At 37.6% G+C, this 27,972-nt stretch overlaps 1 protein-coding gene across 1 annotated transcript; it reads left to right on the top strand.

Annotated features, from left to right (window-relative positions):
* The first annotated feature begins 3,035 nt into the window (after positions 1–3,035).
* Positions 3,036–27,577, top strand: LOC105042516 (GPCR-type G protein COLD1). Its single transcript, XM_010919772.4, has 13 exons — positions 3,036–3,454; positions 3,972–4,072; positions 8,948–9,055; positions 10,731–10,851; positions 14,647–14,776; positions 17,588–17,666; positions 20,058–20,146; positions 23,239–23,331; positions 23,746–23,772; positions 23,985–24,071; positions 24,679–24,750; positions 25,154–25,284; positions 27,251–27,577. Exons 1-13 carry the CDS (start codon positions 3,240–3,242, stop codon positions 27,402–27,404), a joined length of 1,407 nt encoding a protein of 468 aa, XP_010918074.1. The 5' UTR covers positions 3,036–3,239; the 3' UTR covers positions 27,405–27,577.
* The last annotated feature ends 395 nt before the right edge of the window (positions 27,578–27,972 follow it).

Raw genomic sequence — 27,972 nt, 5'->3', positions numbered from 1 at the left:
AACATACATGATAGGGACATGCATAATCTAATATCCACTGCTGGAAAGAAGTAGATACCTCGTCAGATATCTCCAGGACATCTCCATCTGAATCGCTGCCGGCCGTCGCTACAGCAGCCACCGTCCGATTTTTGAGTTGAGGGCAATCTCTGGCTAGATGCCCCAACTCTTCACACCGGTAATATTTGGTTTTGCTCAAGTCCTTCCTGGACTTGGACTGTCCTCGTTGCGATCTTTTGTCGCTTCGTCTACCGCCACCAGCTCCTTCAGAAGCCACCAAAGCTGAGCTATCGCCACCTGAGCTCGAAGCTGGGTTCTCCCTTCTGAGAACTTCGTTCTGGAGTATCGCCGCGGTGACTTTGTCCATCTTGATGGTGCTCTTCTCCACTAGAAGAGCAGTCACCAAGGACTCGTATGAAGAGGGAAGCGACGCTAGCAAAACCAGCGCCCTGGTCTTTTCCTCAATATTCTCACCAATGCTGAGGAGGTCGGTGAGGATCTTCTGGAGGTGGCTCAGATGCTCCTGCATGCGCTGTCCCTCAGTCATCCGCAGTTGGTAGAACTGCCTCCAGAGGAAAAGAGTATTGGTGAGAGATTTTGACATGTACAACTCCTCGAGCTTCGACCACAGCACCGTTAGGGAAGTCTCGCTCAACACATGGATCACCACCTCATCCGCTAGGTACATGCGGATGGTACTCACCGTCTGCATCTGTAGCCGTTTCCAATCCTGCACCTCCATGGTGGTCGGCTTCTCATCGCACAAGAGAGCATCGATCAACCCCTGTTGGATGAGCACGTCCTTCACCCTTGCCTGCCACAAGGAGAAATTGCTCTTACCATCGAACTTGTTGATCTCCATCTTGATTGTTCCTGACTTCTCCATCTTCAGTCTTGCTCACCACCGCTGTAATCTACGTCCTTGTACCGCCTTGCTCTGATACCACTTGTTGGATGGATGTCTGGCCAGGACACCACATTCCAAGACTTTTTCAGTACCACGCGATGCAGCAGGAAGAAAGAATAAACAAAACAAAATAATCAAAATACGTGGATCAGCCACAAAAGGGCTCGCCTCCATGGGGCATGCAAACTTCACTATGAAAAAGAAAATTTTATAAGAGGAGATCTCACCCTCAACTCTTGTACACCCAATTTTCTCTCTTTAGAAGTTTCTCTTTCAAAAGCTCTCTCTCTCTTAGAAGACCCCCTGAACCCCTGAAGTGACTGGCGTCCGCTGTCCAGAAGCCCTGCTCTTTCTCTCACAGTGGCCTCATGCCTCTCTCTCTCTCCTTCTCTTCTCGGGTTCTGCGTGGCTTCCTCTGCAAAAAAAATCAGACCACACACCCTTTGTTTCACCGATCAGCCTATTTAAAGGGCTTAAACTTGATTAGAGATGGATTAAGAGTCCTAAACAAAGCCAAATAATCCCCTGGATCGTCGGATCAAGACCGAGACGTCCCTGGGCCCTCCGATCGTGCTCTGGTCCATGGAATAATATCGTGGACCGTGAGAAATGCATGAAAAATGCCCACGCGGTTCATAGGCCCACCCGTGGACCGCCCGATGCATGGTGGATCGGGGTACAGGCCCAAGCAGGGCGCCTGGGCCTGGGCCGGCTTGCGCGCGCGGGCTTGGGCCGCGCTCGCGTGCGGGCTCGCGCACGGGCTAGGCCGCGCACCCGCCTGGGCCGCGTGGCCCGCTCGTCTGGGTTGCGCGACCCGCGTGTTGGCCCCGCCTGGGCCGCGCGCTGCCGCCTGCGGCCGCACTGCCGCGGCTCCTCCATCGCCTCGGATTTCGTGCTGACTTCAAAAGTTCGTATCTCCTCCATCCGAGCTTTGTTTGGGGTGATCTTGATCTCGTTGGATTCCATTTTTTGTCGCGAACCTCGCTGTGGACTTAATGTGGGCTGAATCTCGAGACGTTAAATCCTAACGTAATTAAATATTTTATTGATAACAAAAAAAAAAGCATTTAGCTTGATTACTTGCGCAAGATATATATTTAAAATCCAACAAGAAGCCACGTCTAACATATTTGAGCAAGAAGAGAGTAGAGTCGGTAGTTTCTGTTCGGATGCATTTTTGGATCTAAATTTATCTGAATATTTGGACAGAAATTTGAGTATTTGACTAATATCTTTATTTATATTCATAAAAAAAATGAATATAGATAGATAACTATCTATCCTATATCTGAATATTCGATTCTATTTAAATAAAACCGACGTATAGGAAAGATGGATCCAATCCAACCTTGATGACGGTCGATCCAAGCTGGTAGTTGATTTACGTCAGCTAGAGAAATCTCATAATTCATGTGACAACTTGCCACATAAGCAGACAAGAAAAAAATAACAAACACATAAGCAGACAAGAAAAAAATAACAAACGTATCTCTCTAAATAAGATAAAGTAGAATATTATAAGCACCCAATAAGACTAACCATCTGATTCTCTTCCTTCTCATGGTACCTCAGTCTCTGTCTATAAATAGAGATGCATAGAGGACTGTCAAGGTATAAAAATACTTATCTTCCTAAGCGTTGGTCTCTGTCAGAGCCAACTTCGGTCGGAACTTATCTTACAGATTTTGACCGCCAACGTCTTGTTGTCACCGACTTGCAACCGTCGTTCGACTCCAACCAATCAAGCCCAAGATGAATTTCTACTGTAACATGAATAATACTATTAATTTAATTTATTATTTATTTAATAATATATTTAATTTTATGATTATAAAATTTAATTATTTAATTTATATCCATATTTATATAGATGAGGTCTGATTTATATTTATATCCGTTAAAAATAATATAAATATATTTTTTTACATCCAACTAATATATATATTTATTAAATAAAATAAATTTAAATATGGATACACTGAATTCCAAGCCATATCCTATTGCAGTCCTAATCCAACCACATAGTGCAATGGAATGAGTCTGGGTTTGTGTTCACTGAACCCCAGATCCGATGGGATCCCGCAAGAAGCACCGGCATTCTTTATCACCGACAGCGGAGAAGCCGACTCCTCACCAGTCTCACCTCCAGAAATGAAAGGCATGAAAAACCGAAAAGCGGAAGCCTCTTGAAAAATCTAAGGACACAAAAGTGGAAACAAACTAAAAAGGCTCCTTACGGGTCAGCAGTGGAGATCGGTAGATCCAAGAGAGAAGAGAGTGTGTGGGGGAGAAAGAGAGAGACGGGAGCGGCGGCCGGCGGCCGGCGGCGGTGATGGGGTGGGGTTGGAAGATCTACGAGGGGACGGTGGTGCTGGGATCGCTGGGCCTCCTCGGGTGGGCGGGGCTGTGGTTCCTCAACCGAAGGCTGTACAAGGAGTACGAGGAGAAACGGGCCCTCGTCCAGATCCTCTTCAGCCTCGTCTTCGCCTTCTCCTGCAACCTCTTCCAGCTCGTCCTCTTCGAGATCCTCCCTGTCCTCTCCAAAGAGTATGCTCTCGATTGCTTCCCCCTTCTTCCTTTCGATCTAATTAAAAATAAATGCTAGGGTTTTTCTCTTTAGTGTTGGAACTGTGGGGCTTCGTTTCTTCATTCTAGGGTTTGGTTCAAATGTGGGGAGATCAGGGAGTTCAATTGTTAAAGATTTGGTCTTGGGGTCCATTTTCTCAGTACTTCTTACTGGGATTCTCCTTTGAATTGGGAGTCGTGCTTGTGAGTAGTGACAGTTTCCTGCCTTCTTGGAGCTCTCTGTTTAGAAGACTAGTTGATCTACTTTAGACTGAGGGGTTTGGAAATGTGTTGGGGTTGATCTGGGTTTGTATTAGTGATATAAATTTGCTATTCGAGTTTTTGGTATTTGATTGATATTTGTAGTTTTTATGGGTTGAATTGTAAATTTGACGGGTAGCGCTTGGGGATAACTAAGTTTTGTACTTGAAGCAACTGCCTTTAGATTGAAGTTGTTAATTCTGGTGATTAATAAAAAAGTTGGTGTTTTTGATTGCAGGGCTAGATGGCTGAACTGGAAAATTGACCTGTTCTGTTTGATAATGTTGTTAGTGTTCATATTGCCATATTACCATTGCTTTTTGATGCTTGGTAACAGCGGTATGTTTTTCTCTGGCACTTCTTAATTTCCATATCACCCTTTTTCCCCTATTAATGATTCTTTAAGCTGAAATCAGCTTTAACTTTTGCTTAGCTGCTCATGCTTGCTTCTCAGAATGATAAACCTTTGCAGTTGTATTTTTTGCAAACGCTATGAGCTTGTATCTAATATCTTAATTGTTTGCATGTATCTCTCTGAAAGATAGACCTTCTTAGCTGTCTTTTGAAGGCTTAGTGACTGGACATTCCCAGTGTTGTAATAGAAGTGAAATGACAGATGATTGTGGAGAAGCCATTGTTATCTAATTGATTTGGAGATCCATAAGCACAGTCTTATTTATTTGCCAGAGGCTGATGTTAAATCTGCCGTGATCTCAGTAATAACAAACTTCTAAACTGCTAGTTGCCTGGTATCACCAAATAATTCTATGACATTGGCATAAATGGCTAGAATTCAACTCAGCAAGAAGGACAGTTGGTTTCTTCAACATGCATGCCTTTTGAGATAATAACAATTGTTATCTGCATTATAAATGCCTAAAGGTAGATGGAGAGGATGACAAGTGAAACTTACAAAGCACTAAAGCAATGCAAACCAATTAATCACAAGATGAAGCAATGATTCTTCGGTAGCAGTATCTTATTTGTAAACCCTTACAAGGGTGAGATTATTGTGCTAGGCCTTTGTCTAAATAAACTTTTGGGAAGGATACATCCTGAGTTTGAGAGTCAATTTGCACCTTGACCATGGAAAGAAACCTACAAAAATGACATGGCTGACCATCTCTTGATGATACTGGCCCATGACTAGTGCCGACTGCTTTGAGAAAATGGTGTCCACCTGGCAGAAATGTGGTTGATCTGCATTCTCCTTCACTATATTTTGTTTTTTACGTTCAAGAGCCACTAATAATATTAATTTTTAGTTGGAAAATATAATTCTTATTGGTCCATGGAAAAAATGAGGGCATTTACAAGTGGTAGTTGACCATGCTTTGTGGGAGTTGAGCTCCATTAATTGGGTGTATATAGAAGGACAAAGATGCATTGCAACTCACACGTCAGGTAAATAGGTTTTATTTTGCTGCAATGTGACCAATAAATGGCATTAAAAAGAACATGTAATTTGGAGACCATGACCTTGAGTAGAAATATGGACTATTCACTTGAGATTTGACATGAGAAGTAGTTTCTGTCCTCCAAATGTAGTTCCGACACAGTTACTTTCAGGTTATAGGTCTTGTTCAAAAGTGAGATGTTCTAAAGGGGTGGTTCTGATGTTCTTTCTCATCTCCAAAATAAGAAACAAAAATGTAGGGAGCTGGGCAGCTGGCTGCTTTATTGCTTAGCTCCCATTCCTCCATTAATTTATAGACAATTGATCTGGACTAAACTTCCAGTCCAGAGACAAAATCTTTCTCTTAGGTAAGCATCTACTTCCTTAAAGGAACAGTAGTACACTACATTACTTCAAGTTGCCTATTTCTGTAAGTCTTGTCTCCATAGAGGAACTTTGTAGTCAAGAGCAATTATAGGAGGCTCGAGTCTTAACTAAAATCTTAAATTAAAGAATACATATTCTATAACATATAAACAACACTGCTTTGGGATGACTAGAAGGACAAAATATATGATGACTTAGCAAGTTGCTTACAAAAGTGGAAGCCAAGAGGGATGTGAGATGAACATCAAACTAGATAAAATGCTTGGAGATAATGAAGTGAGAAAGAAGACCATTAAAGTGAATTATAGCAAGATGTTTCAGTTTAGAATTGAAATTCGAAGGATGATAGCACTAATTTTCTTTGTTTTTTGATTCAGACTTTAATCTTCTTACGGAATGGTGTATCGACATCGTTGATTGTACCTCCTTATAAACACCTATGTCATAAAATATATTCCAGATCTGATTTTCTTGGTATTTTGCAAGTCTGGGAGAAGCTTTCTTCCAGACTTGGTGCAATTGATGAGTCTGGACCTGCCCTTGTTGCTGAACCGGAAGAAGCTTTCTTCTATAGCTTGACTTCACTTGTCACATTTCTTGTTTTGTTCCAGTTCCCCACTAGGGAAAAATTCTATTTAAGTGACGACAGGATGTAAGGCTCTGGTTCAGTGCACAGGCTACTTTTAAAAAAATGTATTGAGCCAGGGTGTCATTATTCTTTGAAAGAGTAATCTCATTCCAAGGTTACAAAAATGCTCCAGTAGGCTATAAATCAGCCCGTGGTTGACAAGGATCCATCAGAAAGAAGATGGATGTTAGGAGAATAAGAAAAACAGAGAATATTATTAGTTTCTGTAACATCGAATCAAGTGACAGCAAATTCCTCTCTTTTTGTATTGGGAGGCTGCCCTAATGTCCAAAATAGGACTCCTAGGAGAATGATGGCTATTTCTTGCAGTTTCCTTGCGAAAATAATACCTGAAGACTTGCTAAAATAAACTCAATACAGCCCAATAGAAGCCCTTGAATTCACCTCAAACAACAAACTTAATGGCTTCGAAACATTTATAAAGAAACCTACTCTTAAAGTAGGGCATATAAATAATATTCCTGCTCAAGATAGGACTCATAACCATACTAGGGAAAAAGCCTCCGAAAAATCACAAGAAAGTTGAGACATACCTAATGGTCTGCAAGAAGTATTAAAGTATAGGACTCCTAAGACCCAACTAACTAAACCTATATATTATTTAATCCCAAATGGCATCACGAGATTTTGTTGATTGGATTTCTTGGACTAGGTGAGTTGAATGTGATAGAATGATTCCTTTTAAGTCAGCTGCCATTATCTAAAGGCATGTGACTTAAACCAAGAAAACGACACAAGAGACCTCATTCAGCAAACTCGGGCTGCCTATGCCTATGCCTATGCCTGTTTCATTGATGATTGCTTTGGCCTTTAAGCGGACTATATGCGCCAATGTCAAACTTTCTTGGTTGTTCTATTGTTTAGTTGATGCATTAATTGCTTTGCATCCTTCGAATGCCCATATTGAGCTTACAAGCAATTTTGGCTTACCTTATCTTGATCAATCATAAGGTCTCATTTTGGTTGACATTTGGTCTGCATGAGTTTACCCCCTGCTCTATACCTTGCTTGCACTAAGGTCAGGCTTGTGTTGCCTTGTAAAATCATGCATTTTACAAGTTACAAACCATGCCTTAACGAACCCAAAGGAACATTGGGCTAAGTTTATGAAAGCATGTCTAATCAATGCTTAATACTATCCAATTACAACCTTCCATTTATGACGTGGATATGAGTTGAAATTCTAAAACTGAAGTAGAGTGCATCAGCTTATGCACTTCCTATTTTATGCAGGAAATAAAGAGTTTAATGTGAAAATTGCTTCATTCTGAATCACAAATATCAAACTTAAAAATGCCAATATCAGCCCTATTTTTGCATCTAGTGTAAAATTTTGGTTGTCAGGCAGAAAACCTTCGGTTAGCTAACCTTAAATCCCACAAACCTTGCATGATTCCCTTATCCCCAGGTTAAAACAAAGTAGCTTTTGGTTGGAGTTTGGGGGATAGTGGGACAAGGTGAGGAAAAATGTGTAAAAGAAAGTGAGTTTTTTTTTTTTTTTGGTGGGGGTGGGGGGAGCTCCACAGGTTAACTTTATCCCCCCATTTTGGAGGGTTAAATTAAACTTGTCATCTTGCTCTTTGTCGGTTGAAACAACCTTTTGGCAAGTTAATAGGATAGCACGTGCCTAACCCAGAGTCATCTTGCAGTGAAACAGTGCGTTAGTTCTTTCATTCCTCATCTTTGTGCTCGTTCTAAGAAAAATTAGTTTGAAGAGTTAATTTGGTATAAAATTATAAATTCTGAGAGCATTTGAGCAGAGGTATTCGCCTTGATATTGCTGTCATTTACATTCAGAAGAGGACCTTTTTTTTTCCTTTTTTTCATGTCTAAGCTAAAATACTAAGCAAATTTGTCTTTGAAATAAAATCGATGTCAGGGCAACATGGTGGTTCTAGTGATCTTGGATATGAACGAGGCTGTGTTATGAAAAACACATGGAGAGTAGAGTGCCAGATATAATTTGCTAGGTTGCAATTCTTTGATGTACAGCCAAACCATAGATAATATTATTGTAAAAAAATCCCAGGGCTTGTGAAAACAAAAAATATCATACATGTATACCAGTTTGTCTTTCATGAGGAATCTTCGGTATGAATGTTTTGACATCAAGGTGTAGGAGCAGCTTAACATCCAAATCTGTGTTTGATGACTTGCTAGGTTTAGTTGTGTGATGTAGCCCATTTCAAAGTCTTGTAGATGTAAAATAAAAATATTTACCTTTTTTCTATGTTTTTTCTTTTGTAAAACAAGATTGTGAGAAGGAAATATTGTTTAAATCCAGCCCTTCCCCTCTCTATGCATATATTATTATCATGGTTTTTTCTTTCTTATAATTGATTGAAAAAATGAAAATAAGATTTTTCATTGAGGAGGTTCTCCTTTCTATAAACTAGGAGATAATTAAAGTTGACCTCCAAGAGGTCCTACAGAAATCTCTCATCATAAGTTGCTTGGCAGATTTCATGTTGAACAAAGTGAGAAACTTGCAAATGCCAAAAGAGTTAATAAACTGTTTGCCACATAGGTTTTTCTTTGTTGTGCTTGTTTCGTATAATATTAGACTCGTTATCCTACTTAAGAGTTGTATGTTTTGAGTTAATCATTATTGTAATTTTGATGTGCTTAGCACCATATTTTGCCATGCATGCCTTTCAAGTGCAAGGCTATCTCTTCAGTGGGTTGAAAGAATATAGAGGGTCTTCAAATATTTCTTGACTGCTTATGTTATTTTGTTATTGAGTAGATGAAGTAATTGAACAAAGTACCTTTCTGATTGCAGGAGTGAGGAAAGAACGAGCTGCATTTGGAGCATTCTTATTCTTACTGGCATTTCTTTATGCTTTTTGGCGATTGGGAATCCACTTTCCAATGCCTTCACCAGAAAAAGGTTTGACAGATATTTTTTTTGATCACATCTGTTAGGCTGTCTGATTAAAACCTGTTCTCTCCGTCATGGATTTCAGTTTATTGGTCTAGTATACTGAGCTTAGTTTGCTAGGAGTAATGGGGCTCATAACATTGCCCACTGGACTTGGCCATGACATTTGTTGTAGCTTGCATTCCTGGAGTCCTGACATTCCAACCTCCATAAATATCCTTTGCACCACCATCATTAAAATAACAATCTAGGTGCTTTACAATAAATATTTGATATACAAGGTTTTAGCATTGTTTAACCTGTTGAGCGTAAAAATTTATTCGAAGCTTTTAACAGGGCTGTGCTTTGATGGGCTAGTCTGTTTGGCCTCTAGATTTGGGCATCTCTGTGCATGGTTATATGATATTGTAGTTACATCTTTATCATAATGCATTCTAGGTGAAGGTATTAACAATGCATGCTTGGTTCCATGTGAATCAATAAGCTGGGATATGCTAATACAATTGTTGCCTCTGGATTCTAAACATTGCCACAGCAATCATGGCAACGTCTAACTGCATCATGCATTTTGTCAGCTTTGCTGGCTGTAGCCAATTCCTCTTCTTGATATGACTAACCTTACAATCTTTGGATCCTCCAATATTTCCTTTTGAAGCATCTATTTTGTACGGCATCTTATTATCAGTCTTTAGTTTTATTTACACAATATTCACAAGCATGGTTCGCCGAATTGGACGGTTCGGGGTGTATCGAAGTGTATCGATGGCTAACCAGTGCGGTTCGAGCGTCCAATTCGGAATGCCATTGAAAACAGAGGGATGGAGAAGGAAAGAGAGGGGGGGGAGAGAGAGAGAGAGGAGGGGGGAAGGAGAGGGGAAGGCCGGCGGTGGCCCGTCGAGGCTGTTGGAGGGCCGTCGAGACTCCGGTTCTTTCTGGTCCTTCACGAGAGAAATTAAGAAGAGAGAGATAGAGAGAGAGGGGAAGGGAAGGGAAGGGAGAGGAGGGAGGAGAAGGTGGCGGGGAGGCCGTCGGAGGGTCGTCGTGGTTGCCGAGCGGCCCAAAATCCCTCGCGGCTGCTGTGGGTTCGAAACGGGTGCTTTGTTGTATGTCGGATTTTTTAGAAATCTGATGAAACAAGGATGAAGTCCTTGTTTCGAACTTGCGGTGGCTGTGGGGGGTTTTGGACCGCTCGATGGCCATGGTGGTCACCTGGCGGCTCTCTGGCGGCCTCCCTGGTGCCTTCTCCTCCCTCTTTTCCTGTCCCTTCTCCTCTCTGTCTCTTCTCACTTTCTTTTGCGGAGGATCGTGGAACCTGGGAGTCCTTGGAGGCCCTCTAGCGGCCTCTGCGGTCCTCTGGTGGCCTCTGTAGGCATCTCCGTTGGCTCCCGTTCCTTCCCTCCCTCCCTAGCTCTCTCTTTCTCTCTCTTTTCCTCCCTAGTTCATCTCTCATTTTTGTGTCGGTTCAGGCCTGATACAGGGATGTACCGACTCGAATCACCGGCAGGCCGACACAGGGTTCGAGTCCGAGTCGGTGATCCTTGTTCACAAGCATATATAAAGAAAGAAATTCAGTTGCAACATTCTATTGCTCTTGATGTCTCATATAATTCATTCTCTATGCTAATGTTGATAATAGATTTAGTTTTACATGAATTTATGCAGTCTGACTTAATTCTCTTTCTAGGATTCTTCACAATGCCTCAGTTAGTTAGCAGAATTGGTGTAATAGGCGTGACCGTCATGGCTGTGTTATCTGGCTTTGGAGCTGTGAATCTGCCTTACAGTTATCTTTCCCTATTCATCAGGTGACTATTTGTGATTGTATTTCTCATTATTCATGAAAAAAAGCTTCTGGAGGAATTTTTTTTTTGGAACAAGCCCCTTCTTCCATTCTTAAATTAAGATTACATGCAACAATCTTTTATAAATTTATTAAAGTTTGGATAATTGGTTGACTGTTCTAGTAGTTTAGTATGGCTCTAAACTTTCTCTGATTCATTATCATGGATTTTGGATTATCAAACTATCTATAGTAATAGTTACTATAATTTTCTTCTTATGCTTCTTAGATGTTCACCATCAGTGGTTTCCTTGGACAGGAAGGACACACTTCATTTTCTAGTGCTTTTATCGATTCATTTCTAATCATTCTAAAACTCTGCCCTTTCTGATTCAATAAGTACAGTTTTCTTAATGTATAAAGTGTCTTTGCTCTAGCATGACTTGGTGTTCTTGTCAAAATTAAACGCGTACCTGTTATGCCCCTGAAAAACTGAAAAGATCATACAAAATTATATGCACTTTGAGAAGGGATGTGCAGCATCGTGTGTGACATCTGATGTAATGGTGGACCACTGCTTCTCATTGTTATTTATGCCATTTATTAGAAAAATTCAATTTATTCCAGATGTTTTTCATCAACATTTCTTTTTATAAAAACAATATCCATACTTCTCCCCTGATTTTAGTTTTGATATTTTGATGTAAATGAAAAGAATTAGAGATTGATAATATCTTTAACAGTTTGATGCAAGGACCATCGAATCGAAACCGAACTTCGTGTCGATCGGTGGTATGGTTCGGTATGGGTCTGTATCGGTTCGTGCTGGGTCGAACCGATAAAGCAGAGAAGGGGAGAGGGAGAAGAAAGAGAGGAAGAGAGAGAGAGAGAGAGAAGGTGGGAGAGGAGATGGAGGGGAAGAGAGGTGCCAAAGGCCACCTTAGGGCGGTCGAGGCTGGAGGGCCGATGCGAAATAGAGGTTCACCCCTGTTTCATTTTTTTTTTTTAATAATTTTGATTGAAGTCGGCAACCAGTCTCAGCCTCCCTTAGGCCCCTCAGTGCAACCTTGCCGGCCGTTGGAGACGTCGTGGCGGCATTGCTGTCTATCTGTAGGCCTCCGACAGCCTTCAGACACTCGGTAAGAACCTCCCCCTCTTTCTCCTTTCCTTCTTCCGCCCTTATCAAGCTTGGCAAGAGCTCGGATGGCCTTCGGTGGCCGCCGGAGGCCCTTCCTCTCCCTCTCCTCCCCCCCTCTCTTTCTTCTCCCTCCCTTGAAGACGGCCGCTGTGCCGTTTTGTACACTGGAACTGAACCGGTTTTCCGTCGGTACGGTTCGGCGAATGTTGGTTTGATGTCATGATGAACAACTGCACTCATTGTTATTTATGTGATTTATTAAAAAAAATAGACTTCCAGATATTTCCATCTAATTTTTTAATCTTGTTTAAAAAATTAATGACATTATTTTTCTGAATTTATGTGACTTTTAGGAAAATCTTATTTGTACTGGAAATAATTTGTGAACCATTTAATGTTATATATGGTTCTATTAAATGGTATTATCTTATTGACATGCTTTTAATTAACCTTCCTAATTTTTCATATAGCTTTGTCCATTTCTTATGTTTTTGGTCTAAATTTGAATATTGCAATGCTGGATCCAAACTTGAATGGCAAATATGAAGGTTTGATTGGTGGTAAAAGATGAAGCTTAATGTGCAATTAGCTTGATGTTATTTTAATAATTCCTTCGTAGTGTGATTTAATGTAGGGTCTGTTTGGGCTTCCCAAAAATGGGATACCACAACTTAGACAATTTAGGTCAGAAATGGGCTAGGGTTGGCTAGGATGCTTGGATTAAGTTTCATAACACAATGAAATGTTTTATTGACAAGTGTGATATTGTTTGCTACTGTGACTTCCACAAGCAAAAGCTACAATGGCGTTGAGTTGCAATAAATACTGCATCACATGGAGCAAGTTTAGAAAAGCTTGCCCACAAAGACTCAGTATGTCTTTAGGAATTCTTACAAGTACTGGGATTATCTTGATGTTTTGGTGTACTAATGGACTCTATGATTGGATGGAATATGAATCATGGCTGCTTTTAAGAAGCCAAAGAGAAAGGTGTAAGATCTAAGTATAAGAGCAATAGTTAATGAATTTCATACAGTGGAAGTTGAGAGCATTGAAAATGCAAAAAAGCACCAGTCTAATTTTGTTAACTAGCCCATGCTATTAGTTTTATGAAAATAAGGGCACTCATTGGTAATTAAGTTTTGTGGCACCTAGTTGTAAGAGCCTATGTGATGTATGCACAATCATCATGGAGTGAAATATTTGAGACAAACTACAAATCATGGGAGAGGAGATCATAGAACAAAGATCAAGAGAATGAAAGTATTTTCAAAGCGTTGATTTAGGTTTATTCCAAGAACATTAATCTTGGAGACTATTTTCTTGCTTTGGCAACTGTTGGAAATATATACAAAAATAAAATAGTCTGCACATATTTATTTTATGTCAACTTGTAGAAGACTGATGTTAGATCACCATAAAAGGCTGGTTTGGTGTGTTTTGGAAAGAAAGGTGTACTTAGGTGCTAGATTGATCTTGGTTAACAAAGAATGGAACAACTGATGCTAGAAGATGTGGCTTGAGAAGTTTCTGAGTCATGAGGGGTTACACAAATATCAGCTCAAAGCTCGTTTTCATTAACACATCATAGATGGTGGCTGGATGTTCTATGATTTAATGAGAATAGAGTTGATTGAGAACTTGCAGTTATGAAGGAAAGCTTGGAGAGCTAAATGGTCTACAAATTAGAAAAACTAAAATGCGGTATATAGAACACAATTTTGTGGAATTAAAAAAGACTTTTGTCGGAATTTCAAACAAAGGATATTAGTATTATTGATTTCATTAAGGATCTATTATCTGAAAGAATATCCATGTTAAGCTCACAGCCTTAACATGGATGTAGTTGTGTGGAAGGATATAGAGGAACTTGGAATAACATCAGAGGTGGCCCTAGATAGGAATACTTGGCTCATGAGGATCCATGAAGCTAACCCCAGCTAATTAAAAGGCTAGATGATTATGATTATGATGGATTTGTTATATGAAAGAATGGAAAACATATATGAATATCTCATTGAGCAAGGTTGACAATGCAAGGGGTTGTTCTGGGAGATATTGTGATGGACACATGCATTTAGATGTGAAAGTGAATTGATAGTAATTAAGGGCCATTAACCAAAGAAAAAGGATCCCATGAGATTGTATGGTTCATAAAATGGTTGGTAGCAAAGTGAGTAAAGAATATCCTGATGGTGAGATGGTATATGGTAAGGCCATGAACGATAGCCTGATGAATGATATTTGAAGGATGCATAAAACACAAAACAAATTTAACAGAATTAATAAAGAACTTATTAAGGTGGTTTGAATGTATGCAACAAAGATTTGGTATATGATATTAAGGAAAGGGGAATTTGGTTCTGTGCTGAAAGGCAACCAAAGGATGATAGAAACTGATTTTTATCAAGGATAGTTTTATAGGTTTATTTTTTAACAGAGGTATCAAGCATCTTAGTACTCAAGATTTTCATGTTTTTGTTATATAGTTTCATGTGCTTTGCATTTTAAACTCCTATTACATAATACGTGGTAAAAAAGAATAGAGTTTAGTGGCATCAAATATAGAGATCACATTTCTTGATATCTTAAATGCATTTGTGGCACAAAGTTAGAATTTGGTAATTTTCTTTTTCTAAAAATGATTATTCAATTTTAGCTTTTTTGCCTGAAATTTTCTAGGGAGATTGAGGAATCAGATATTAAAGCCCTGGAGAGACAACTGATGCAATCGATAGAGACATGTATAGCAAAGAAAAAGAAAATCATTTTGTCCCAAATGGAGATGGAGAGGCTTCAGGGATCAGAAGAGGTACTTTTCCTCTAAGTTGTTTCTTCTTTCTGTTGCTTTTGAACAACTAACATGTTGCTTGGCTAGCTGGAGTTGAACTTCATCAACTTGACAAATGCAATCAGTATATTCATATGGTCTTAAGCTCATTAGCTGGGATCTTTGAATTTGGGTCTTACAGTCAATTAATAACCTTGAAACTCTCACTCTTGCACCCACATCCTAAGTATGCTGTACCTTTAAGCTCTTTTTAGAGGTCTGCTTCTCGTCTCATAACCACTGCCAATTTAGGCAATGAAGAAGTTTGATATTTCATACGTATTTTTCTGCGCCACAGCATAGATGCTCCTACTTTTTTAAAAACAGAAAATCATTTTACAGTCCCTAGACTGCAGATTCTGTGCATCATATAATATCACCAATCTTTGATGCTGATGAAATTTCATTGTAAAAGCATTATGCCTTCATAATTTCTAGGTCATCACCTTTTACTGTATATCCTGCCAAAAGTTAGATTCTTTATATAAAAATAGGAAAAATGATGCCATTTTTTTGTTAGGTTCATTCTCTCACTTATAATATGTTGGTCTAGATTATGTAATTCCCTTTTATTATATTTATGCATAGGTCCTGTAGGATGCTTGGCACTTGTATAGCAGCTAAAATTATGTAACTTTTGTTTCCTTAAAAGGCCTTCTCTCTCCCTGTACATACGTCATACTTGATCTGTGCCTCCTTGCAAGCAATGGATGCATTTGATGGCCAAGGCTATCAATCTGATCCCGAACAATCCACGTTTAAAAGATGAAGTATTCTTGGGACTTTTCAGTTTTATGAAGAAAGGTGTTATTTCTTTCATCATGTGCGTACTTGTGTCATCTCACTCACCTGATATATAAATCTTACATAGTTGATGAATACCTCATGCACTTGGCAACTAAAAAGTCTATGATACTTACCCCCCCCCCCCCCTTTTTTTTTTCAATTCAACAGACTGTTTGTTGGCCATTTTTTATCTCATATCTTTCTATCCATGGTCTTAAATACTGTCGGAATGGGTCAGAACAACTGGTACTGTAATGTTCCTGCCAAAAACCAGCACCTGGACACCCTTGGTCACTGAAACATGTTAGATCAGGGTGTTCTGGCTGGGTCAGGTCAGTACCAGCTGATGTCAGCCTGTACCAGTTGGTATTGACCATGGTTCATCCAATGGATGCATGGGTTATGCTTCCTAGTGAAATGGCTTGGTACTGTCTGGTATCTAAACCAGTCTGATTGGTCCCATGGCTGTCTCGAAGGATCTGCATTTTTTTGGAAAAAATGTGGGGTGGTGGGGGGACAAGGTGGTTGCTAGTAGGGTGTCCCAGGATGCCTGTAGGCATGTCTGAGAGGCTAATGCTCTCCTTGTGCCCAAGCCGCGAGTAAAAGAGGGAGATGAGAGGAGAGAAAGAAGGGAAGCAACAGGAGAGTGGAGGTTCTTGGCAAGGAGATGACGCCTGCAGGATGGAGGAAAGGACCTTTGGATCTAGTGAGGTTCTTCCTTCTCCTGCACCCTTAATTTTTTGGGCCAACAATTGGCAAAAACCAGAAAAAGTAGGGGAATTCATGCCAATTTTTCTCAGTTGACTTGAATTTCATATATGTTGTCATTTTTCGCATATCCATTGAAAAACAATTTAAACACTAAAAGTACTAAACAAAGTCTCCCCAGTACCCTTATCATGCAGAGAAACAAAAAAGAACTTGAAAAAGTTTTTTTTAAAAAAAAAAAGTGTTTGGGCATCTAGATATGGGATTGGTACAAATCCCCGTACCATGTCTTGATATGGGATGGACTGCATTGCACTGTTCTGGTGAAAAATGTGTTCCAGCCCTAGCATTGGTATTTAAAACCTTGGTTTGGTCCTTTTGCTTTCATTGATCTTTATGGAGGTATCTTCAAATCCATATGGAGAGTATTTAACAAACCTAATGTCTTAATTTTGTGAATATTGTAAGATTAGTGATGTTGCTGGTAAAGAGGTATGTGGAAGGGGAAAACTAGCCAATTCATTGTTGGATTTATGACTACGAAAATGCTTTTGATAGAAGAAGATCACTCATGGACGGTAATGAGAGTGAAAAGTGATTGTGATGGCTAATAATTAATGTCTTAGGTTGTCATTCTGTCTAAATGTGATTAATTGAGTTTGAGAGGCTCAATAGAGTGGTGAGATGATTGTTTAATCTATAATCCTTGAATTTTGGAAATAATACATGCCCAAAGAGGGCAAAAGGAAATATGGATATTGGTTGCAAGATTGTGTGGAGTCATACTCTTAATGAATGGAAAAAACAACTTCTAGGGGAGAGGAACAAGGGTTAAAAGAATAAGATTGAAACAATGAAGATATTATCTTAGATTTTAAATAATCTGACTAAGGGTTCGTGAAGACAGAATATTGTGAATTGTATATAGCTATTCTCGTTTTCTTTCTTTTTTTATTTTTAAAATCATCGTTACCTTAGTATCTTTGCACTCATTCTACAACTTGTAAAAGAACTTAGGTCAAGACATCCATTGAAGTATCTAAATTATGTCTCAAATTTCCTTTCTTTTCTTTTTTCTTTTTGGTTTTATTTAGTAAGAAGCCTTTGTCTAGCTCTATTCTATAGATATATGGTGCACTAAATGAATATATTCTACTTAGTTATTCTAGTGGAAGTTAAGAAGGAAGATGTTTGAAGGCCTATCAGTGCCAAATGGCTTGAGATTTGAACCACTTGCAGAATATTACAAATACAACGTTCCATATTTGTCCATTGTTCATCAAGCATTACTTGTTGCAGAATTTGAAGGCCAGATCTTTTATAAAGCGTATAGTTGGGACAGTTGTGCGGTCTGTGGCTGAAGATCAGAAGGAGCAAGGTGTGCTTTTTGTTTTTGGCTTCCTTTTAATGTATGCTTTATCATTTTCCTTTTTCTCTTTGGCTGTGTAATTTGTTGGAAATGTCAGAAAAGTTAAAGAAAACCTCGAAGGTTCTAGTTGGAACAGATAACATAAACATATGGATTAATTTTTGATGGTTGGTTTTGACATAAAAAAGTGGACAAATTATAGGAGCTTATTCATGAGGGAAAAAAGGGAAGAGGAGGGTAATTGGTGGATTAATGCGCAAAATGTGGGACAATCATTGTAGGAGAGAGATGAATCTGAGGAATCAGTTAAATGACAAAAATGCCCTTGTATTACGTACATACGTACGTACATACATACATAAATAGGCCATGGCCCATCAGAGGTTTATTTTTATTATTTGATCCCTATTTTAACTCATGAAAAGAAAAGCAAGATTATTGATAATTGGAAATACATCAGATTGTACTTAAACAAATAAGAAATGATCATAATATGATAGCAAAGGCCAAAATAAACATCTAGAAAAGCATTAGTCTAATCTCGGCCAACACTAACTGGAATTACGGAACCTATACCAAAACTGACCAGTTTCTGTTGTAATTGGTCCGTTTTGGCTGAAACTGATTGAAACCCGAAATTGGGGCCAGTTTTGATTTGGTCTGGATTGGAATTGATCAGTTGTAGCCAGAACTTGGAACCTTGTAATGGCCAGCACCAATAGAAAGGGCTCGGCTTTTCATGTAATGAGATCCTGGACCCGCCCCAAGACCTGGTATCTCACAGGTCTGATCTGGGGTGAATCTGGGCTTTAATCCTTGTTTAAAATAGTTATAATCACTGGATGTGAATATATAGGTTACAATATTTATAAACAATTAAGTGAAATTATTTGCTTCTTTGTACTGGGTTTTTGCTTTTACAAACAATTAAGTGAAATTATTTGCTTTTTTGTACTAGGTTTTTGCTTTGTTGCATAGATGTTCTGCTTAGGTATTTATGTTGTTGCAATCTAGGATTGTCTAGTACTTGGCAAGCTTCGCTTTAGGCATCAATGAATGCTCGATAAATGTTGGCTTATTAGAATCAGGTATGCTTTAACGATAATAGCAGCCTCTAGATCATTAAAGCTGACAAAGTGGATAATCTCTGTGAGGTCACAATTTATTTTTATCTTGAATACTATACTAACTGATATTGCACTAAATTTGTTTCAACTTTGGCTCTAGTTCAATGTTTGGTATGACAATAAAGGATGGAATCACATTCATTTGAAAGAATAGTGATGCCGCTCGTACATGGGAGGATGGTCATTCCCTTGAAAATGAGAATGAATGATATTTTTTTAGTAATGCACTAATTAACAATATGTATGATATAGTAACAAACAATATATTTTGATATGAATTAATTATCAATGATTATGATATAAAATAAAGTATATAAGTAAAATAAAATATAAGGTTTATTATGTATTATATGCTAGCAAATGGGCATTGTGCAATGCATGTTAAAGAAAAAATAAAATATAAATATAAATTGTTAAATAGTGTTGAATATAAAGATAAAATAAAAATATTAAATAAAGATTAAAAAATGTAAAAAAATAAAGTAAAAAGTACAAAAATAGAGATAATTAATATTAAAATAAAATGTTAATTTAAGAAATAAAATATGAGTAAACTAAAAATTTAGTTAATAACAATATAAAGTAGTAGGTAAATAAAATTAATGATGCATTTGAAAATTACTATAAAATGATTAGATTCTAATATATAACTAGTAAAACTAAATGTTGAAATTCAAATGCTATTCCTTCTTGCATTGCTTCATTCATATCCAAACAATAGAAGGAGAATTTTTGATTCTGATTTCTGGTCTTCTTTTTCTATTCAATTCTGATTCCCCTGATTCTTTTTCATTCTTGGGAACCAAACATTGCATTGGTATTTATTAAAAAGAATTTTGTGCTAATTGTTCATGAGATGCATGTATCTTCAATTGTTCATGAGATACCTTTATTTTCAATTGTTTTGGATGCTAAGGCAATTTCTTGTTGTGATGGGCCTTGATATTCCACACAGGATACTTCATTAAACTTTGGAATTGGCAGCGTTTGTAACAATCTAGATTACCTTTCCTGAAGTTGCTTGATTGAATGAATATGCTTTATCTTGCATTAAAATGCGTTTATCACAAAAGGTATATATTTCTACATGGGCACATGAATATCTGCTTGTGCATGTAAATGAGGTTGAATATTAGATGTTTAAGTTCAATTCTTACATTCTGAGCGCATAAAGTTGCTTACATTCATTTGAAAGCTGCTTATAACTGAAGTTCTTGTACATAATTTTTGCTTTTAATAGAAGAAGTCTGAATCTTCTTTGGATGTTTTGAAGATATCAAAAGTTGGGAAGCAGAGGTACAGGCTTTAGAAGAGCTCTCAAAGCAGTTATTCCTTGAGATATATGAACTTCGTCAAGCTAAGGTCTATATATATTTTCCTTATATAATAGCAAATGTCAATAGCATGTGGAAATGTAATGCTTTTAATCTGCTTGTTATTCCTTTCATTTTGTTAGAACACTTTGTGTCATTTGCTTGCATTGCCTTGAATAATCCTTGAAATAAAAGATATAATATCAGCAACAGCAAAAGTTTACTAGTAAATTAGGAAATATATTATCATGCAGTCCTTGCTGGTACTTATGGGCAGTGAAAGATGTCTTACAATAAATAAGTTTATTAAACAAGTCCCAAGCTTGAAGCAAAAAGTTGACTGATTTCTTAATCTGTACTGGGTATTTCAACCTGGTCTTCTTATAACAAAAATTATCCAGGTTGCATAAATTTCATGCCAGAGACTTCCAACATATCAAATTCGTGTTTTCTCTTAAGCGCATATTATCATATTTACAAACAGGCAAGGAACAGTATGAGGAAGCAGAGGAGGGAGGTTACGGTTATCAGACCCAGAACAGAAATTGGCCCAGTTAAGGGATTGGGTCTTTGGTTCCACGGTTCAACCTCTGGTGCAACTGTTCAGAACTACGGACGGTGGGGTTGATGGCCAAGAGCTTAAGTGCAAACCTCTTCATCGTGCTCTCCAGATTCTTCATACAACATGAATCTATCAAACGTAAAGAAAATCGTGAGAACAAGGAGCAATAGTCAGGCTCAATTAGAAGATGCTGTCTTGGAGAAATTTTGGTTTGTAGTGGCTGTGCCAATGCCATTCTCCAGGGTAAATATGTTTTATAGAGCTGCCTTAGCCAGATGGCTTCCCTGGGGAGGGATGATGTGGGTTCTCTCTCTCTTCCTCTCTCTCTCTCTCTCTCTCTCTCTCTCTGTTCTCTCCATCTCTCTCTCCACACACACATACAGATATCCATCCCTCTCCCCTCCCTTTCTCCCTCTCCTTGATTAGGGCTTAGCCCATGAAAATGCTAACTCTAGTGATGGAAATCGAAGTGGAAACCCTGGATCTCAAGACAAAAGATGATAGTGTTGGGCTGAAGAATCTCTAGGAATCTAATCAAGGATATGATGAGAAAATGTAGATTTTGAGAAGGAGATAGAGCGGATCAGATGCGAAAGAGAATGTGTTGGGTGTAGGGAGTGGAGAAGAGTGAGGCCACAAGAGGTACTATGCTTCTCTCTCCCAAACTTCTCATAAGAGGAGAGTTTATGAAATGGGAGCCTTTCCCTTCTTTGAATCAACTAGAGTCAAACCGCTTTTAAAAATATCTGTCCAGTTCGAGTCAGGCCAAGTTAAAACAAACATGCAATCTAATATCTTAATGAGACCGGACGGAGGGCTGGTTTCCTGGTTCAGCGTTCTGTCTGGCTTGGTCCTGGTCTAAAAACAATGGGGTAAGCATCTTATATGATGTTTGATGGAGATATAAATCATGACATACACAAATGCTTACCCTGAAGAATCATTAAAAGATTGGAAAGTCTGCAAACTTCCACACCAGTATCAAGTCCTGTAATGGTGGTCAATATTTAAGGCTCCCCATCTTTCTTTCACCAAACCCTTCCCCCCACAACCATCGCCCAACACGCACACACCCACCTCTTTGGACTAAAAAGCATTGGTGGACTGAGGGAAGAGATTAAACATGGTTTTAAGCCAATAAATCTCTTGGTTGTCCTGTCTTAGGAAAGGGTAGAAAGGTGATTTTTGAATATTTTAAAATTGAAAAGGGCCAAAGGTTTTCTGTTTTAGGTTTTCAGATGGGGTACAAGCTCAAAGAACAAGTTTCTAGGAAAACCTTGTCAATGGTTGTGGTTCTTAGTAGTCCAGTAACAAATATTTGGATCACCGATTTTATTTTTGTGCAAGAAATAAAAATAAGTGAGGTTTGAAAGACGAAAGATAGATAACAGATGACAACAGAGTGATCATGAAGAGAGAAGAGAAAGAGGGGGCGAGAGAAAAAGATAAGAAAGGCCAAACCTAACCTAAAAATTTCTTTATTTATTCAAAACAGATCGCATACCATATCACCAATGTGCATTCATAAGGCCCTTTTTTTTGATTTTACATGATTTCCAAGTAAACTAGGATTCGTAATAAGTAAGACACGAATCTTGAAAAAAAATTTCTACAATGGAAAATTTAGGAATTGAAAATTTTGGAATCCCATGATATTCTATGTAGAAGGATTTCTAAAACAGCTATAAATCAAACAGCTACAGGCTTTTCACTTCTTTAACCCAACATATGCCTAAAGTAGGACTTTTTTCTCACTTAAAATAGGCCTTCAAAATCTATTTCAAAAATTGTCCAAATAAAAGTTCCAAAAAATACAAACAATTCTGTACTGAACTCTTTTATTCCCCATCAGTTAATACTTTCAAGTTCCTCATTTCTTATTCTACTTAATTAAGATGGACTGTCTCTTGCAACAAATTTGGTGTTGAGAGATCAGCTGAGCTCCTTCAGTTTGTTTAGTTGGCTTCTGCTGAAAACAGGAAAATAAGGCTGCATTATAATATTATTCAGTATGGTCTAGTGTATAAAAATATATGGAATTCATTTTCACTCTAGATCCTGAAGGTAATAATTTGAAATTGACTACAGTAGCTTGATTCTGTACTCACAAGTACATAAAATGAATTACAAAGTTTCCCATTTTATATCCATTCTAAAGAAGTTTAACATATGTTGCTTATCTGCTTATGTGCTTTCCTTTTCTCGTCTAATGTTTGTCTTCTATATAGTTAGAATACATATGACCTCATAAATTGCATGTATTTGTATCTAAAAATATATTTTTTTTTTTTGGGTTAACATTCTCTTGTAACTTCTTTCTATTAATCACCTTCATCCTGCATAGTGATAGCTATACGACACATAACTGTTAAATGCATACCAGTGTCAATGCAAATTTTTGTTTTCAGTCCTTTTCTTACATTATACTGGTCCAGAAATCAAAAAAAGGACATGTTGCTGTATGGTTCTACTACATGTTTCAATTGTTTTGCTATTTTAGGTATCTTTGTTATTCAAACTACCTGATAGATGATTACATATACTGCTTTCTGATTTTCATGCTTTTTGACGTTTTTTAGGTAGCTGCTGCATATTCTAGGACATGGAGAGGGCACCTGCAGAATTTATTAGGCTATGCTTTGTCTGTCTACTGTGTGTACAAAATGATAAAGGTATCATCTGATAGATTTGTGTGTTTTATCATTGCATAACGAGGGTCGGAATTGCTCCAAGAAAATCAAAAATTATTTCCTATCAAGAAAATCAAAAATTATTTCCTATCACAGTGATCAACTCTGTTATTCGTGATCCATTTCTTACTATTTAATTGAACTTAATCGAGGAGAGTTAAAGAGTTTTTCTCACACCCAGATATATGCAAGAAGCATGGCTCCAACTTTTTTGCTATATGAATGTAACTTTGCTGTTCATTTGTAAGCAATATGAAGACCTCCAAATGGCATCTCAAATTTTTGTATTTACAGTCCTGGAATCATCAAAATATATAGTTGATGATTTCCCCATGATGTTAAGGAGATTATTCTAACATTGGCTTTTTTTTTTTTCCTTTGGATTTTCCTTTGCAGTCTCTACAAAGTGTGGTATTCAAGGAGGTATGATTTTCGTTAAGGATCTTTTACATAAATTATTTAGATTTCTTATGTGAAAAAATCTGAAAAAGTTTCTTGTAAGCAGTGATGGTTTATGTGCTTTGATATTTGTGCTTCTTAATTCTATGCATTTTATACATGTTAATAACTTTTAATAGTTTACATTAGTATAAGATATATATTACTGTTCTCATCTTCTCCATTTGTTTTGGCAGTCAGGTTCTGTTGATCCAGTGACAATGACAATCAGCATATTCTTGCAGTTCTTTGACATAGGCATTGATGCTGCTCTTCTATCACAGGTATTTTGCTGTTGCAACACCCATGCTGCAAGATACTGTATAATAAAATTTAGTTGGTACCATGCAATTGTACTTTCTAGATGGGGGTCCTATTTGTGCTATGCCCATTTTGAGGTCTCTTGTCAGTGCAGGTTTTATGAGGTCCAAATAAGTTTGTCTGGTGGTTGTAAAACGTCCATCTTATCATTTTTTTCCAAGGCAGTTGATAGAATGTATGAGTTAATAGACCATTATATGAATTTATATTCATTATATAGTTGAATAACTATGTATTTAAAATTGTATACAGTCTATCTTGCCATCATTATTATCTGCCTTACTAGGAAACTGTTATTCCATGCACCTATCATGCAATCAATTTTAGGACTCGTTGAGCTAAATCTTCTCATGTGTTCATTATAATTCATTTTATCTTTGAACAATAACTTTTTATTAGTTATATAACTTCTAAGAATAGTTTTTGCATTGCAGAATAATCAAAGAAGTGCATGGTTTATAAAACAAACATTTTACAGCTATAGCTTTATATGTTTTTTCATGATTTTTTCCTCTGATAATTTTATGTGAATACCTTTTCATTTCCTTTTGTTTTGTGCTCTTTCTGCAGTATGTATCTTTGATATTCATTGGAATGTTGGTTGTCATATCTGTTCGAGGCTTCTTAACAAATCTTATGAAGGTAATTAGTTATTTCTTTTATCATGTCCATTCCTTTGCAAGTCACGTATACCAACCTGCACCATTGTCCTTGTACAAGATACTGTTCCTTCCATTACTGTTAAAATTATTCTCCTTGTTTATTACATTCTTCATACATTTACTTTAATTTGCTTAACTTTGTAAATTAAATCTTCAACTGGATGATCAAATGTAATTTTAGACTTTTTTTTCAAGAATAACCAATTTAAAATTTTAGTTAACATTTCTAGCATTATAAGAATGTAATACATTTAAACTTATTACAAAGCTGGAATTTCATTTAGCATGAGAAGGAAGAAATGTGAAAGTGCTGTATTCAATGTTATGGACCTGCCATTGTTGGTCAGTCTAAATGGTACCTCACATCATTCTTCTGCATACAGTTTTTCTTTGCAGTTTCTAGAGTTGGTAGTGGATCATCTACAAATGTCGTCCTTTTCCTATCAGAGATCATGGGAATGTACTTTGTATCGTCTATCCTTCTAATAAGAAAAAGTCTAGCAAATGAATACAGGTATATTCTGCATTCCTTGAAGATACTGTCTACATATAAGCATAACCATGTTCATTTGCCTTTTTCTATATTCTTTCTTACATGTGATACTTGGACAATATGATGCTAGTACAGAGTTCATGCTTCTACATACTCTGTTCCATTACTACTGCTATCTGATAGCTTTCTCTATTCGATCTTCCCATAATCATATAAGATGATGTACCTGTATATGGAGTTGTTATAAGTAGCCTATCAGTGCTGATCAATAAGCCAAGACCAAAATAAGCTGATTAAGGAAGGGAATGAGCAATTGTTTTGTGACAGAGGTCGGAATAAAAAGTTTGCAGTATGAGCACAAGCTTGTTTTGCTGGATTGTGATATTGTTGTTTGATTGAGCTTTTATGATCTGAAACTCCAGATTCAATTCCAGTCTTTCAGTTCATGGATATGAATTTTGCTATTATTTAGAAATCTTACCTTAGTTTCATGTTGTGATGACATGGTTTCTGAACTGTGTAACAAGGTCACGATTACAATTTTTAAGCTTTTAATTCTTCAATTCAATACTTTTAAGTGTGATCCTGAGGTTGCTAGGCATACTGTTGGTGCTACTAACAAGCTCTGGAATTTCATCTTCACTGCAGAATATGGTAATTGGATTGTCCTGCTGTATACCTAGTAGCCTTTTGCCTTCTGATTGTTTTGTTTAGCTCATGTGAATTAGATAGCACAGCCTTGCATTTTTGCACATCCTCAATTGACCTTCGTTTACTGTTTGCTTTTTTGTCATTGCTGGTAAAGTATACTTCAACTGATGAGATAGATGCAATACAAGGTCTAACTGCAAGTAAAGGTCGACTCATTATTACCTTTTGTAGCAGGAGCACCCCGTCCACATCATTAACCTCTGTAACACAATGGCAAGTGCTTTATAATGTCGTTAAGCAGCTATCTAGGACCTTGATTATTGGATCCATTAAGTTCTTTTGTTCCTCATAATCTTGCCTTTCCTGGGCAAGGGGAAGAGAAAGAGAGAGAGGGATCTGAAAGGTGAATGTCATTTGGCTTTCATTTCAATTGAAAGTTACCTTTTCTGTTGTGATGCTTGTATTGGGAAAAGCACCGCCATCTGAATTTACTGTTACTCCTGCAAGACCAAATTGTGGGAGTATGAAAAATGACTATCAAAATTATGAGTGACTCTTCCAAGTGAATAATTCGAAACTAGGGCTTGCATGTTCAACTCTGATTGGGATTATGAGAATTTGTCCAAGGTTGATTGCAATTTACTGGTCCTAACCTCCTTGCACCCAGTTCAGTATCAGAGGTTTTTTCAGAACTATTAATGATGGTGCAAACATGAGCTCCCTTTTTTCAAATGTAAGTTTTTCCACATCTTTTAAAGTCATGCGGTGCAGAACGCAATATAAGAAGCTGAAAGAAGTGATTCCACTCATGCCTGACCCTCTTCTCACTCCATGCACGTTATTCTGATCGGTGTTTTAGCTGTTTAACATTTTTTCCCTTTTCCAATATCTTTGGTTTGAATTTTAATCCACATGCACGTTCAGCAAAATTACATGCCAAGGTCCATTATGGGCATCTCCTTTTTTCAACTTTCTTTGGTTTGAATTTAATTCACATGCACCTTCAACAAAATTACATGCCTAGACTCCATTATGAGCATCTTATATTAACTGGATCATGTCCATGCATCTTAAATGAAGGACATGACCTAGCTTATTTGCAGATCATTTGTGTACAACTTGACATGCTACCATGTATCTTCTCATGTTAGACTCCATTGGAGCTAGAAAAGTGGGTTGTTTGGTGCAAGATTGGTTATTTGGTGTTTGCAACAATTGGAGATGCTGGCTTACAAAGATTACAATTCCTAGAAAATGTTAATATTAGTTAAAGCATGTAGTTGATTATATGAGTTTGTTTTTCCTAATGTGTTTTTTCTGGGGACTTGGGTGGCAGGCTGATCATTACAGATGTTTTGGGTGGCGAGATTCAATTTGATTTCTATCATCGTTGGTTTGATGCAATATTTGTGGCGAGTGCATTCCTTTCTTTGCTTCTGCTTTCCGCACACTATACTTCCCGGCAAGCTGACAAGCACCCTATTGACTGATTTCTTGATGTACATGTGTAAATCATTATTCTATATTCATATTAATTTCGGCAAATTTCTTGCCCCGCGTATGTATGTTGTTTCATTTTAACCTTGATAAATATCATGTTGATTGGAAAATTTATAGGGATTGTTATTATATGATTGGCTGGTCTTTACTTTTTGATGTTTTCTATCACAACATTCAGTAATATGGATGGTTGATATAGTTATTAGAGTTGCTTAAGTGGACAACTGGACGTTCGTAGTAAATCATCTTTTATTTTCTTTTATTTTTTTTTTGAGGGGGGTTGTTGGGGTGGGGGGTGGGGGGTGGGGGTGGGGGACACGTTCGTGGTAAATTTGTATAAGAAAGATGTGGGCTTAGGACCTAATAAAGATTCATGAAATTGAGAGGGCAAGCGCTAGTCCTTAAGGCAATGGATGCTTCAGCCAATTTATTTGTAATTTGGCAATGTTGGTTGGGATCAGATGGATGGGAAAAAAGATCTTATTGCATGTAATCTGGCTGGTTTGTTACTTTGAGGGTATCATAGTCTAATTAGAATGGGTTGGAATGAAGTTGGAG

This window comes from Elaeis guineensis, chromosome 4, assembly GCF_000442705.2.
Source record: "Elaeis guineensis isolate ETL-2024a chromosome 4, EG11, whole genome shotgun sequence".
Classification (NCBI taxonomy): Eukaryota; Viridiplantae; Streptophyta; class Magnoliopsida; order Arecales; family Arecaceae; genus Elaeis; species Elaeis guineensis.
This window is presented reverse-complemented; position numbering and strand designations above follow the sequence as displayed.

What these genes read in the sequence shown, in the direction of transcription:
- LOC105042516 (XM_010919772.4), top strand. Translation starts at nt 3,240, where the DNA reads ATGGGGTGGGGTTGGAAGATCTACGAGGGGACGGTGGTGCTGGGATCG. An exon ending in AATGCCTTCACCAGAAAAAG is followed by an intron (nt 9,056 to 10,730) that starts GTTTGACAGATA and finishes TTCTCTTTCTAG; the next exon opens with GATTCTTCACAATGCCTCAG. An exon ending in ATGAACTTCGTCAAGCTAAG is followed by an intron (nt 20,147 to 23,238) that starts GTCTATATATAT and finishes GACGTTTTTTAG; the next exon opens with GTAGCTGCTGCATATTCTAG.